Consider the following 12,184-nt stretch of genomic DNA (forward strand, 5'->3'; position numbering starts at 1 on the left):
ATTAACAGAAGATGAAATATTGCTAACCAGAAACGTGGTTACTGTGACAAATCACTTGGAGGATTTCTACCTTCCATGTTTTGCTCCGTTAAAAGAGGGATGGACAACAAAATACAGCGTTACAGCAAGCAGGACCACAGTGCGTGGCTGAGCAGCTCCAGCAGCAAAGCCAATCTAAGAAACTCCAACCTCTGTGCTCCTTTCCACCTTTATACTACACCTGGCTATGTTCTCAGGTACACCTTGCAATTTTGCATGTAGTTGTTCATAAACCAGGTGGGTGAAATAATCTGTGTCATTAATAAACAGAATTTGAGCATTATTTTTTACTTGGATTATTTCCGTCATCTCCTTTACCGTACGGTTCTGCAACCAGCTGAAGTGACACAGCCCAGGGATGCCGAAAGCAGCAGCACAAGCAGACGAGGTGAGTGGAAATTTTCAGTTGTCTTTGCTGTCAGCGAATCACAGAACTACGGTCTAAAGCCTGCCCTGCTGTAATCCTTTAGCTAGACTGCTATGCATTCATCACAAGAATTCTCTCCCCTACGTATGAGAAACTGCTTAGCCAATAAGGAAAACAAAAGGGAAAAAAAATCTTTAGAGTAGAAAGAAAGTCTGGAAACTCATAATTAAGCATGATAGGGTAAACACTTGAGTCACCAGAACACTTGGCATTTCAGGAGAGGTAGATAACTAGGGTTTAAAGTATTTCAAACGTTCTGCACTCAGGAGGGGTGGTTTCCTATGTAAGACACTGCAGTCACTCAGCTCTCTCTTTCCTGCCCCTGCTCCCTTTCTCTGCAGCTACACACACTTTTTTTTCCTCCGGCAATGGTCCCTTCGGTTCCATCACCCTTCTTGTTACCTAGATCATCTACTGAAGGACGGATTTGCAATCACTCTCAAAACCATGATTTCTTCCTTAATAATCTACCACAAAACAAAACTATACTGGTCCATTTCCCCATAAACTTCTCCAATACCTAAACGAAAGCATTTACTGAAAGATACTGGCACGTTTACAACTGAGCAGGACAAAAAAGCGTGTCTAATGTATTTGGACTTCTCTGGTGTATTTAAAGGTGTTCTACAGGTCCAGTAGGTCCCTAACTATGGTTTCAACGATGCACATGGGGAAAACAGGAATATATTTCCATTTAACGAAATTGGTCTTAAGCAGTTATCTTTAAACGAGTAACTCCAAACAGCACACATTGACTGGTTTTGCCATGCAGCTTGTGGCCACCGCTACTACTTTTTTGAGGGAGGGTGGCAGAAATTCTCTGTACAATTCACAGATTACCAATCTCAATGTTTCCACCCAGAAAAGTCATTAACACACAGCAAAAACCATCACTTCGTTTTGGGTGTATGTAAAGACCTGCTTGTCTTATCACCAAGATTAAAGTAAGCACCCCGCTACAAAACTACAAAAGAAAATTCATGCAGATGTTCTTTCCTTTTTGGTTTTCCTTTAATTTGCAAATCTTGTAATCTAAGACCAAAGTTGACTGGACCAACATCTAAACCAGCATAGCAGGATCAGCCAAAAAACACAATCTGTTTCCCATTTATGTGTCAAGACTGCATCCTTTTTGGGAGCTGAGAAAACTATTGTTTTGAAAAGATTATATAGTGAAACCACGCTAGACATTTCAGTCATTTTACTAGATGGAAAATTTGACTTCTAAAATACAAAAATGTGTGTACCAAAACCTAGTCAGAAACTCGGATACAAAGCAAAAGTTCAGAAAACAACTTCATCTTCCCTGGTAAAATACAAGGATTGAGGTTAGGAGCAAATCTCTCTCTACAGAATTTTTACATGAAGCAGATGCCAGAAATTAATTTCAAAGTACAAAGTTTAAAATTTTAGATAAACTAAAATAAGTTCTTTTAAAGCAAGTTCTCAACCATGACAGTCACAAATCAAGACTTAAAGTCAAGAAGTATTAAACTGAAAGTTAAGACCTTAATACTGATATTCTAAGGGATGTACATTTTATCAGCATATATTGTATCACTGACTACTGTATCAGGTTGCATTACAAAAGACACAACCCACACACCAAGTTACTCAGAGGTTGATTTCTAAGGGAATGCGTTGTTAAATCTGTGGGAGATAGACTAAAAGTTAACATTTTTAGAGCTGTCAAAAATCTGCAATTCAGTAAAACACTACTGAATCTCCAGGGCAAACTACTGTATTTCTGTTACTAAAGAGATCTTTCAGTGTGTAAATGACAATGAAAAAAAATCAGGAATAAAACAAATTTAAATATTTCTTTTAGGCAAACATTATTTGACATTAAGTACTTTTATACCCATATTTGTTTCATATTCAAGGAAAGAATTTCTAGCAAATTATCGCAGGCAAAATTACTCATTAATTTCTTTCCATTAAAAATACATGGTACATTAGAGAGAGAGTGAAAAACACTAAAGTTATTTAAGGTAAGTGGTATTTCTGAAGTTACTAACTCATGACTACTTGAAAATTATTTGGATTCCAGGTTGACAAGTGTTTTACATTAAAGAAAAGAACCTTTTAATCGTATTTTCCTCATTATAGTGTATTTACTCTACAGCTGAAGGAAAAGAGAAGACTTTCCTGATGGCAACCACTAATGCAGACTAGTGGTCAGAACCAGGAAATCCCAGCTCCTAGCTTGAACGTGTCAATATCTCATTGATGCAGTCCTAAGAGAGTACATACTATGAAATGACAGTGCAGCACAACTAGGTAAAAGCTACGTTCTATCAAATTTGTATTACTTTAGTGGTTTAGCATCTCTAATACTCTGAACTTGCTCATGTAATTTTCATCCCTGTTGAATTCAAATTTCTCAAAGATTTTTAAAATGCATCGGGACGTACAAACATGACTCCATAAAATCACAAAACATCAACACATTTGTAAGTACGATCACTCACCAAGCACGCAGAACTGTGTACACGCAGTATTAATAGCTCTTTAACACATCTTCTTCTACAGTCAAGAACTGCATGTGATAATTTATAGTAAGTCCTAAACTGTAATGAAGAGCTAATACTCTACTAGATTTTTATCACAAGTCAGGTCTAAAATGTACTTATTCTTCACCTTCCATCCAAAAAATTAACTTCAAAGCACTTTCTAAAAAAGCTACTGAAAGTGGATTCTACATAAATGTTTGCCAGGGAAAATAATTTAAATTAAGAGTATTGCCTCCAGACACAGCAGGGTCCAAAAATATTCTTCAACAGTAAGTCATAGTGCCAAACACTGAATTTTCCAAAATGTCCATGTCCCTTATTTATCAATAACAGATAACAATAAAAACTTAATTGCAAATGTCAAGACGACCAGGGACGTTCCAGGTAAAGTGTAACAACAGCTGCAAATGTCAGCAGAGCAACCACAAGTCAGAAATTCTGAAGAACTGCCAGGGAAAATCCAAATTATGAACAAGGCTGAAGAAGTCAAACTTGATTTCCCCAGAATCCCTCTCCTTGGTAAATGATTCTGACAGATCTGAGCCAATAACCTGTGTACCATTGGAATGGGAGCAAGCCAGAGGACTCTTGGAAGCAGCAGAGTCACTCCAGGAGTTCACACACTTCTCCTTTTAAAAAAGTGTCCTAGTGAGGAGGAAGAGAAAAGGAGGACTCATGCTGGCAAAATAGTTCTGGATATCAGCCCCATTGTCACAATCATGTTCACGAGATTTTGTTCAGTTTATATTCAAGAAAGACAACGTAGTTTAAATGTATCAGCATCACAGATTGTGTGCTGGAAGACTTGGATTTCACTTGGGGATCTGCTTTGGACTAGTTGCCTTTGAGAAAATCATCCAGTCTTTCAGATGCTCTGTTTACCTTTCTGGTTAGTGTCAGTGCTGTATCATTTCACCGATTATTTCACCTGCCATTGCAGCAGACAGAATAGGCCTCCTATTCCCCACATGTTTTCAGTAGCGTGCTGACAGCTGCAGTATTTCATGCCATAGCCAGCATAATCTCCAAAGTAGGTGAGGAGATGACTGCAGTGAATATATCAAGTGCTTTGAAATAAATCCTCTAGAATAAATGTGGTATTTTCTTCTGATACAAGATAAAACAAGGTGTTGTATCTGTCTGCAACCATTAAGATATACAGGAAATGATGTGAAGCGTAAAACCTCAAGTTAAAAACAGAACTAAAATTGTGATTCGGGTTCAGAAGCCATTGTGACACAGCTGTTTGAGTGTCTTACACCAAACCTTCCTTATGCATAACAATTATTACATTAGTGTGATCAAATGATCTATGGATGTAAAGAGAAGAAAAAGCAAGTGTGGCGCTTGAGCCAATTTAAAGGAGTGTGACTCCAGCTGAGGGCAAACTATCCAAGAACTCTTCATCTGCAAGCTACTGATGAAAGAGGTGATTTGCAAGGGCCTTTCAAAACTAACTTGCAGTGAACAGTAAATGCAGAAGTGTTTCACCATTCTCTGCAGGAGGTTTACCACCCTGAGCAAACTGCTTCTTCATTAAATGGGTTAACAAAAGCCTGTAGCAGCCTCTTTTTGGATGGTGTGCAGTGGTGTGTTCTGGTCACAGCAGGAGGCCAAATTTAAACTTCTTTATTTGCAGGTATTTATCTACTGAGAAGTGGTAACACAAATCTATCCATTCATTTTGAAAACATACAAGCTTTTTGTTTTTTCTACAGAAAAGCAAAAACTACCAATGATCTTTAAAGTACTCCCATGAACTGGGGAATAAAATATACAGTGCAAATAACAGCTCTTACAGTTTCTTCATTTCTCAGGTATCTCAACTTCCAAAGCAAAGGTATGAAGAAAAGGGTTTTTTCCATCCAACACATCCTTTACATATATAAATACACTGTTTGGATTAAGACAGAAAGACCTAGAAGAGCAGTATTTGCACCACCAATTACATGCACTTTTATTTAGAAAAAGTAATTCACAAGATTACAGACACTTAGGGGAGGAGGAAGGAGAAAAGGTGCCATAAACAGCTTTGCAAGTAGTAAACACATCAACAGGTACACATTTCACTTCTCTATCCAGCATGGGTTTTGTTTTAAACATTTAAGACAGGTAACATTAATAGTCCAGTTTAACACATAATGATACATATAGAGAAAACTAGAGCTTTGATAGTCCTCCTCCACACCCAGCACGGTTAAATTCATAATTGAAAAGGTGTGGCACAGAATTAGTTTTACTACTGTAAGAAGATTTACTTCAACTCTTTAGCCCTTCAATCTCTGTGTAGAAGATTACCCTTGAAAAGGAAGTATTTTCCTATAGGTACAGATATAAATACTTTGCATCATCCAAATCAACGCATCTAACACAGACATTAAATACCTTAAGACTTTATTTTGTAAGAGGAGTGATCCAATGATACTGTGCTGGGAGCACGAGACTGTTCACTTGTTTTTCCAACTCGAAGAAGTAGATTTAACAACTATCCTGCTAATAAACAGTGAGTGGCTGTAACAACGAAATTCCTTGGTGCTTGTAATTAATTTGGTATACGAGTGCTGCTTGCAAGCAACTTTTAATTACTTTTTAGGAAACAGATATTACTTCATACACTTCTCAGTAATAATACTGACCAGGACAAATATCAAAAAAAGGCTAATCATAAAACTGTGATTACACCGAGAACAAAACAAACCCCAAATATCTCTTCATCTATTTTATATCAGGTCTCTATTTTTTTAGTCCTTCTAAAAAGCTAAAGTCATAGGCAAATGTGTGCTGACACACTGAAAAAAACTTCACAAGTACTTCACACTGTTATTCCATTTAGCAGTGAAGGAAGAAAGCTTTACAGATGTCATCTACTGCATTTTCTTAGATGACATTACAAACTACATATAAAGACTTGATTCACGAAAAGCATTCTTACCCAGAAGATCCAATGCTTTTGCACACACCAAGAAGAGGCCGCTTTTCAGAAAAATTATCACATTTCTGAGCACCTAGTAAGAGGAAAAGCAAAAAAAAAAAGAAAAAGCAAATCACTATGTGCTGTTTGTGTTGTGTGTCGAAGTACACACGTGCACACTGTGGGGGCCCAATATGCTGAAAGGATAGCGAATACAATACAAAGCTCACAGCCTAGACAAGATTAGTGATAGAAATACAAATAGCAGGCAGTCATGAACACTGAAGAACTGTTCTTGAAAGAGACAGCAATGAGGAACAAAACAAGCAGCAAAATCTGGCCAGGATTCTGGAGCTATTTTCTATTCATTTCAGTTGGGGTTACGGATTTTGTTACTGTAACAAGTAACACTTGCTCACTTTTCATTGTTTTATGGAAGCAGTCTGTAATAGGGCTGTCACCAGCTCAGTGTGGGTTTCACACATTGGTTTCCAACTTGTTCCACTGAGGTGTAAGTGCAGTCTAAGAGCATGAACCGTAACAGCACAGCAAAGAGCAGCCGCTCTCCTCAGCTTGGGACAAGCTGGGCTGCCAGCATTTGCCCAAAGGAGGGCCATGCTTACAGCCCGTGCCCTGCACCTAACGAAATACCAGATTACAATCAAAACAGCCCTCAGTAGGTTTTGCCACCAAGTGATTGAAGAGAAAGCAACCTCCAGCAAGACTCAGACTACACCTGCTATATTCCCTCAAGTTGAAAACACAGCTCCAGCACCACGTCCCATCTACTTTTAAGGTTGCTTCACCAGGTAACACCAGCGCAGCCCCAGAGTTTGGCACGGGCTCCTCCTCCGCCCCGATTCAGCTGCTGAGACCCTGCTGCCTGCTCTGGGATCCGCGGGTTCCACCACCAGAGCCAGGCAATGAAAACCAGGCTTTTGCCTGCCCAAACTGCACTCGCCTCCGCTCCAGAACCATCCACTTGCTAAATATGCCACGCTTCTTAAAATGGGATTTCAGAAGTTTTGAAACCTTTGCCTCATTGCTACAATCAACAGAAATAAAACTAAAATTGAGTTAAAAAAAAAAAATCTCTTTTTCACTTGTGAATAAAGTTTATTAAATTCATGGGTGTGTTTTCTAGCCAACTTAAAGAACTGAAGAATAATCAACAACAATACCACCACTGGATTTCCTGTTTTCTTTCAGCCTTAGCCTCTTTAACTATCTATTTCTCTATCTATAGGTATGTATGTGTGTGGTGAATAACAGAATTATTTTTTTTCCTCCATTATATACAAAACCCTTTGATCTATAAAGAATATCAGTGATATAGCCTGTTCAAAATTTAATTTGCAAATACTGGTGTACTGCACTAAATCAATTATTCAGAAAGGCACAACAATTAACAATGTATTTTTTCGCATAACAGTCTCTGTTAATTATTAATAACTCAGGTACACGCAATTAATTTGTAACAAAAACTGTTCAGTACCCTCCTCTGTACAAGGATAAGTCTTCCCTCCTACACTTTTGGGTATTTATAAAGTCAAATGGGTCACATCAATAATTTCACCATCAACAATAGCTTTGCAAGTGACTTAAACCAGCCAAATGCATTTTCCTTTTATTCCTATTCTTCCCAGGGCTTTTATGAGTCATACCTGTACTGCACGTACTGACCTGTGAACTGACACATGAAACAGAGTCTCCTGCAGAATCTGGCACCCAACCCGTTTCCTCCCGTTCCAGGAACAGATGAACTCCACTTGCTCCTGGTCACGGAGCTGGGCTCTAGCACTACGGGCGAAATGCGGACTACCAGGAGTGCTGACACTGACCTAAGCAGAGCCAGGATTTTACCTGAAGTATTCACCTCTATTTGTTTCTTTTAAAACTAGGATATATTAGAGATATGAATTCATGGTTTTTCATGGTCGAGGTCTAAGTTTAACAACAAAGAAGGAGGAGCAAGGGGAAGAAAGGTGGTGGGGAGTACAGGGAAACAACTGCACGAAATCTAAAGGAACACCAGTTTTTAATACCCACCATACAGATGTGTACAATTTGTACAACTGGTGCTTCAACCTCTGGCTTCGGTCTGTAATGACCGAGGTCCTCATTTAAAAATAAAAATCCATTTTCTACTTCAAATACATACTTTCATAACGTAAATAGTAATACTGCAGGAAAGGATCATTATTTTGAGGACTCTGCAGGGCATTAAATCAGGTTAATAGCGGTCCCATTCATGAGATTGCAAAAAGCGACATGTGTTGTACTCTGCAATGCTTAATGGAGTCGGCAACCCTTTCTCGTTCTGCAACGGGATTTAATCTCCCAAGTTATGGTGGATTAATTTTTATTTGTAAAATTGTGTTTATTTGCATGTGCGATACAGTGACGTTGTACACACCTGCTCCCACACAGTGTTTAACAAAATGCAGAAGGATGATTGAAATGAAAAACAGCCAGCTAAATCCGCAAAATACAAAGAGTACTGAAATCCTGTTGCAAAGTCTTTTTCTTAAACTCCTTTTATTCTAAATCCTTTTAATTCTGTCATATAACACTACAGCATTTATAAAAAGCTGGAAATCCTGACAAATCACACAATTAAAGTAATGAAAACTGTCCTTCCTGCCAACAAGGCACCACCTTATCTACAGCTCCATTTAGTTAAATGATGAATGTTTTCTGAAAAAAACCCAAAAACCTAACTTCAGTTAGTATACTTAAATGGGAAAAAAAAAATCTGTGGCTAAATGAAATTTCAAACAAATCAACATTTAGAACTTGCTGAAGTCAAAAGGTTATCCACACAAGCTCAAAGCAGCTTATGCACTGTACTTCTGATGAAGCTGTGAGCAGGTATCTCTTGGGCCTACCAAGGCCTCTCAATGACGCCCATAACAACACCACAACAGCAGCAGAAACACCTCTTTGAAGAATAGAAATGAAACTCCAGCGATTTTCACAGGAACTCAAAAGCTACTCGAAACCAGGTGAAGGTACCCTCGCTTCCCTTGAGTAAGAAATGCACTGCGTAAATCTCAAATCTGACCTTTTTCGCAATAGCTCATACACACGATGAGGTGTATCTTCGTGGTGTGTAATTCCACTGATCATCACAGCCATTTAATAATGTAGTGCAACTCCTGTTTAACTAAGCCCCTCTTATTTCTATCTGTTACTTGAAAATTGTCTTGCATCTGTGATCCCGCCCCACGTCACTGTTGTAGCCAAGCAGTATCTGGAAGTGACTCCGTGTCACACCACGGCTGCTGTCCTCAGCCCAGATCTCTGGGTGTCCTTTAGGGCTGGGGGTCCAGACGGGGAGCATCACCTTATTCTGTCTCCCTTAACTCCCAGCATCATGCAGACATCTCACTTCTCAAAGTCCCTCTCCAATACCTGCATCACCGAACCTCTTTCTTACATCCAACATTACTGCCCTAGAATCCCTTCAGCTCCAGTTGATTTCCACATCTCCTGCCTCCTCAGCCCATTCCACCCTCCCATTTTTGTTCATAGAAAGACGGGTTTTTCTTCTGCACGGCACCACAGTTTTATTCTCTGGTAACTATGTAGTTTCTATATTAAAAAATGAAAAGATGACCTTGAAACACTTGCTAGAGATCAACATTTCTAGAGTCCCACATTAACTGAACACAGAAATATTTTGAGTGAATCTTGTTTGAATCCAGTCTAACATGATGAAAGTTTAAGGTCTAAAGCATTGACATGACGTGGTCAGAAGCGGTGGGACACAGGTCAGTCCACACAGCTTCAAAGAAATTTGTGTTTTAAAATGTCATGCTCAAAAATTCTTCCCTATAATCTCTATAAAAGGCTTACTTGCCATGCTTGAGAATGCTGTTCTGTAATTTCTACAATCCACACACATTAACATCCATTACAGGACGACAACCCACACCAGAACCAAGATGCACACCTGCACGACCCACCTACAGAGCCCCAGCCGAGCTCCAAGTGCCCTGCGTGCTCAGCTCGTGGGGCTCCTCTGCTACACGCACCCTGCAATTATTTTGGCCTTCAGGGACTCAAAACCACTAAGCCACCCAAGTGGTTGAACATACACAAAGCTCACATCTGCCTTCCTTTAGAAAGCAACCTCAATATTATAGCTCTTTTAAGTGTACCTGCACGTAAAGTTGAGTCAGCTTTTGAGGTTCAAATTTTATTTTACCGATGTCAAAGCCGTAAGCAGTGCAGAACAGAGAGAAATCTGCTGCAAGATTTAAACTTGCAACAGTTTCACGTTTTCAAATGCAAACCTACTGTGCCCCAATTAATTCTAGCTTTTCCTGTTAATTCTAGTTTTCAACTCTTCATCCATGAGGTCCCCTTGGTTCATAGTTGTTTTAAACACACTACTTCTGATTTCTTTCACTTTTCCCTTATCAGTCAATTTGGCTAAGCAGTCAAATTCATGGAGAGACACAAGACTATTATATCATCTTTTCTGCGAGAAGCACAATCTAGAAAGTGGCAATAAATTAATTCAGTTCCCTGGGAGAATTTATTTTCATAATGCTAAGACATGGAAATAGGTTTTACAGACAAGAACCGATGTAAACTTCACCACACGAGCCCGTCATCACGTACCCTTTAGCCATGAATTACCACACACAATGCTGCTCCTGCTTTCCCTCGTTTCTTGATCAACTTTAAACTATGCAAGCCTACCTTAATAAATGGGACAGCACAAGGCAGAAAGCAGGTATTTGGCCAGGGTTTTGTAAAATGACCTAGGATAAGTAATGAAAAACAGGAAACCGCAGCACTAACTCACTTCAGAAAGCAGCAATATTCTGATTTTGTAGGAAAAAGAACAGCAAAGCTATCTGAAGTAAATTTATTATTTCCTTAGGGCTGATTTCAAAGGTATATATGCCTCAAAATGAAGTCGAAACACAGAGAATTTTTTAAAATATAAGAAGAGCTCTGAATCTTTTTTATTAATGACTTCACAGGCCAAGGAACACACAACTACTCCAGAAAAACTAAATATGGAAATATAAAAAATATTATGTAAGTATCACGAAATGCTAATCAAAAGAGAAAAAGCAAAAGACAAATGTGGCAACAGCCAAGACAGAATACTGAAACTCAGTACCATTTCTGCAAGCATGCATTCACACAGCCAGTCACCTCGGAAAAAATGAGAAAGGCATCATCTAGGGGAATTAGTGAAAAATTAGAAAGCTTGCTGAACTCAGTATAGGAAGAATTAGGTTGGTGTGGCTACAGAGAGCCACTACGTGTTGTGTGAGAGGAGGAAGCCCAATACAAAGTAACGTGAGCAGCAGTGAGGACACCACAAATATGAATCCCATGAAATGGAGGAGGGAGACACCACATGCTGGTTTCTGCTCGGTTCCTATCATTAACTACAATGATTTTCACCAACCATAGCTTTCCCTTCACAGAGAACAGCAGCTAAATTTAACTGGCAGAGTTGCAGCTTTGTTTTACATCTACCACTCAATATTTTCTCCCTTCTAATAATCACAAAGTCACATCAATTTGTCTTCAAATACATCTTTGTATACTTGTTTTAACTGAAGAGACAGAGATATCCAGAGCCCAGCAGCCCAGGCTGCTATACATATAAATAAATGCTAAACTCAATCACGGCACACAGACTGGAAAGTGAAGAGGTAGGCAAGTTAAAGAGCCATGCCAACCAGATGGCTCAGCAGATAATGCAGCTTACGGCACGCAAAGTGCCAGGACACAGCATTCCCATTTCTAAGGTTGACAGTGTCCAGACAGATAGGTTCCCATACTCTGAATATTAGCTATGCAACTTTATCTTCTCCTTTAAAGCCCAAGATGTGGCCACAGTGTAAACCTCAAGTCTCCAGAAAGGTGATTATATTGCAAGTGTAGAAAATAATCAAAGCTGTATCTGTCGTTGAAGGCAACAGTAGATACTATCTGCCCACAGAGCAGAGCTTAATATCTTCATTTTTCAGTGTTATTTACAGAAATCTCCCAATTCTTTATGGACATCTTATCCAGGCTGCAGACCAACCATGCCATGAACACAGACACGTACAAGCGCTGCAGTGCCAGGCAAGGGCAGGTAGTGCCTGGTTTTGGCTCAGACAAAGCCCTGCACCATCCCTGCGGTGTAGCTGCCAGGTCAGGACAGGTCCCAGAGCCGCTGAACTGCTCCAGCACGGCACAGGGCCTGATCAAACCTCACCGGATCCGAGCTGGCAGTGGGCAAGGCCGGCTCCCGATACTGCACCACATTCCTCCTCC

General features: G+C 39.5%; 1 protein-coding gene across 1 annotated transcript in view; it reads right to left on the reverse strand.

Moving 5' to 3' along the window:
- The window catches only part of LOC104542867 (breast carcinoma-amplified sequence 3-like), a gene marked incomplete at its 3' end in the record, with an annotated part of 90,358 nt that overhangs the window by 58,670 nt on the left and 19,504 nt on the right, over positions 1 to 12,184 (reverse strand). The window contains exon 6 of the mRNA XM_010187325.1: positions 5,912 to 5,984. Within this exon, the coding sequence (XP_010185627.1) occupies positions 5,912 to 5,984 (73 nt within the window). The remainder of the gene's footprint in view (positions 1 to 5,911; positions 5,985 to 12,184) is intronic.

This window comes from Mesitornis unicolor, unplaced genomic scaffold (assembly GCF_000695765.1).
Source record: "Mesitornis unicolor isolate BGI_N332 unplaced genomic scaffold, ASM69576v1 scaffold11796, whole genome shotgun sequence".
Lineage (NCBI taxonomy): Eukaryota > Metazoa > Chordata > Aves > Mesitornithiformes > Mesitornithidae > Mesitornis > Mesitornis unicolor.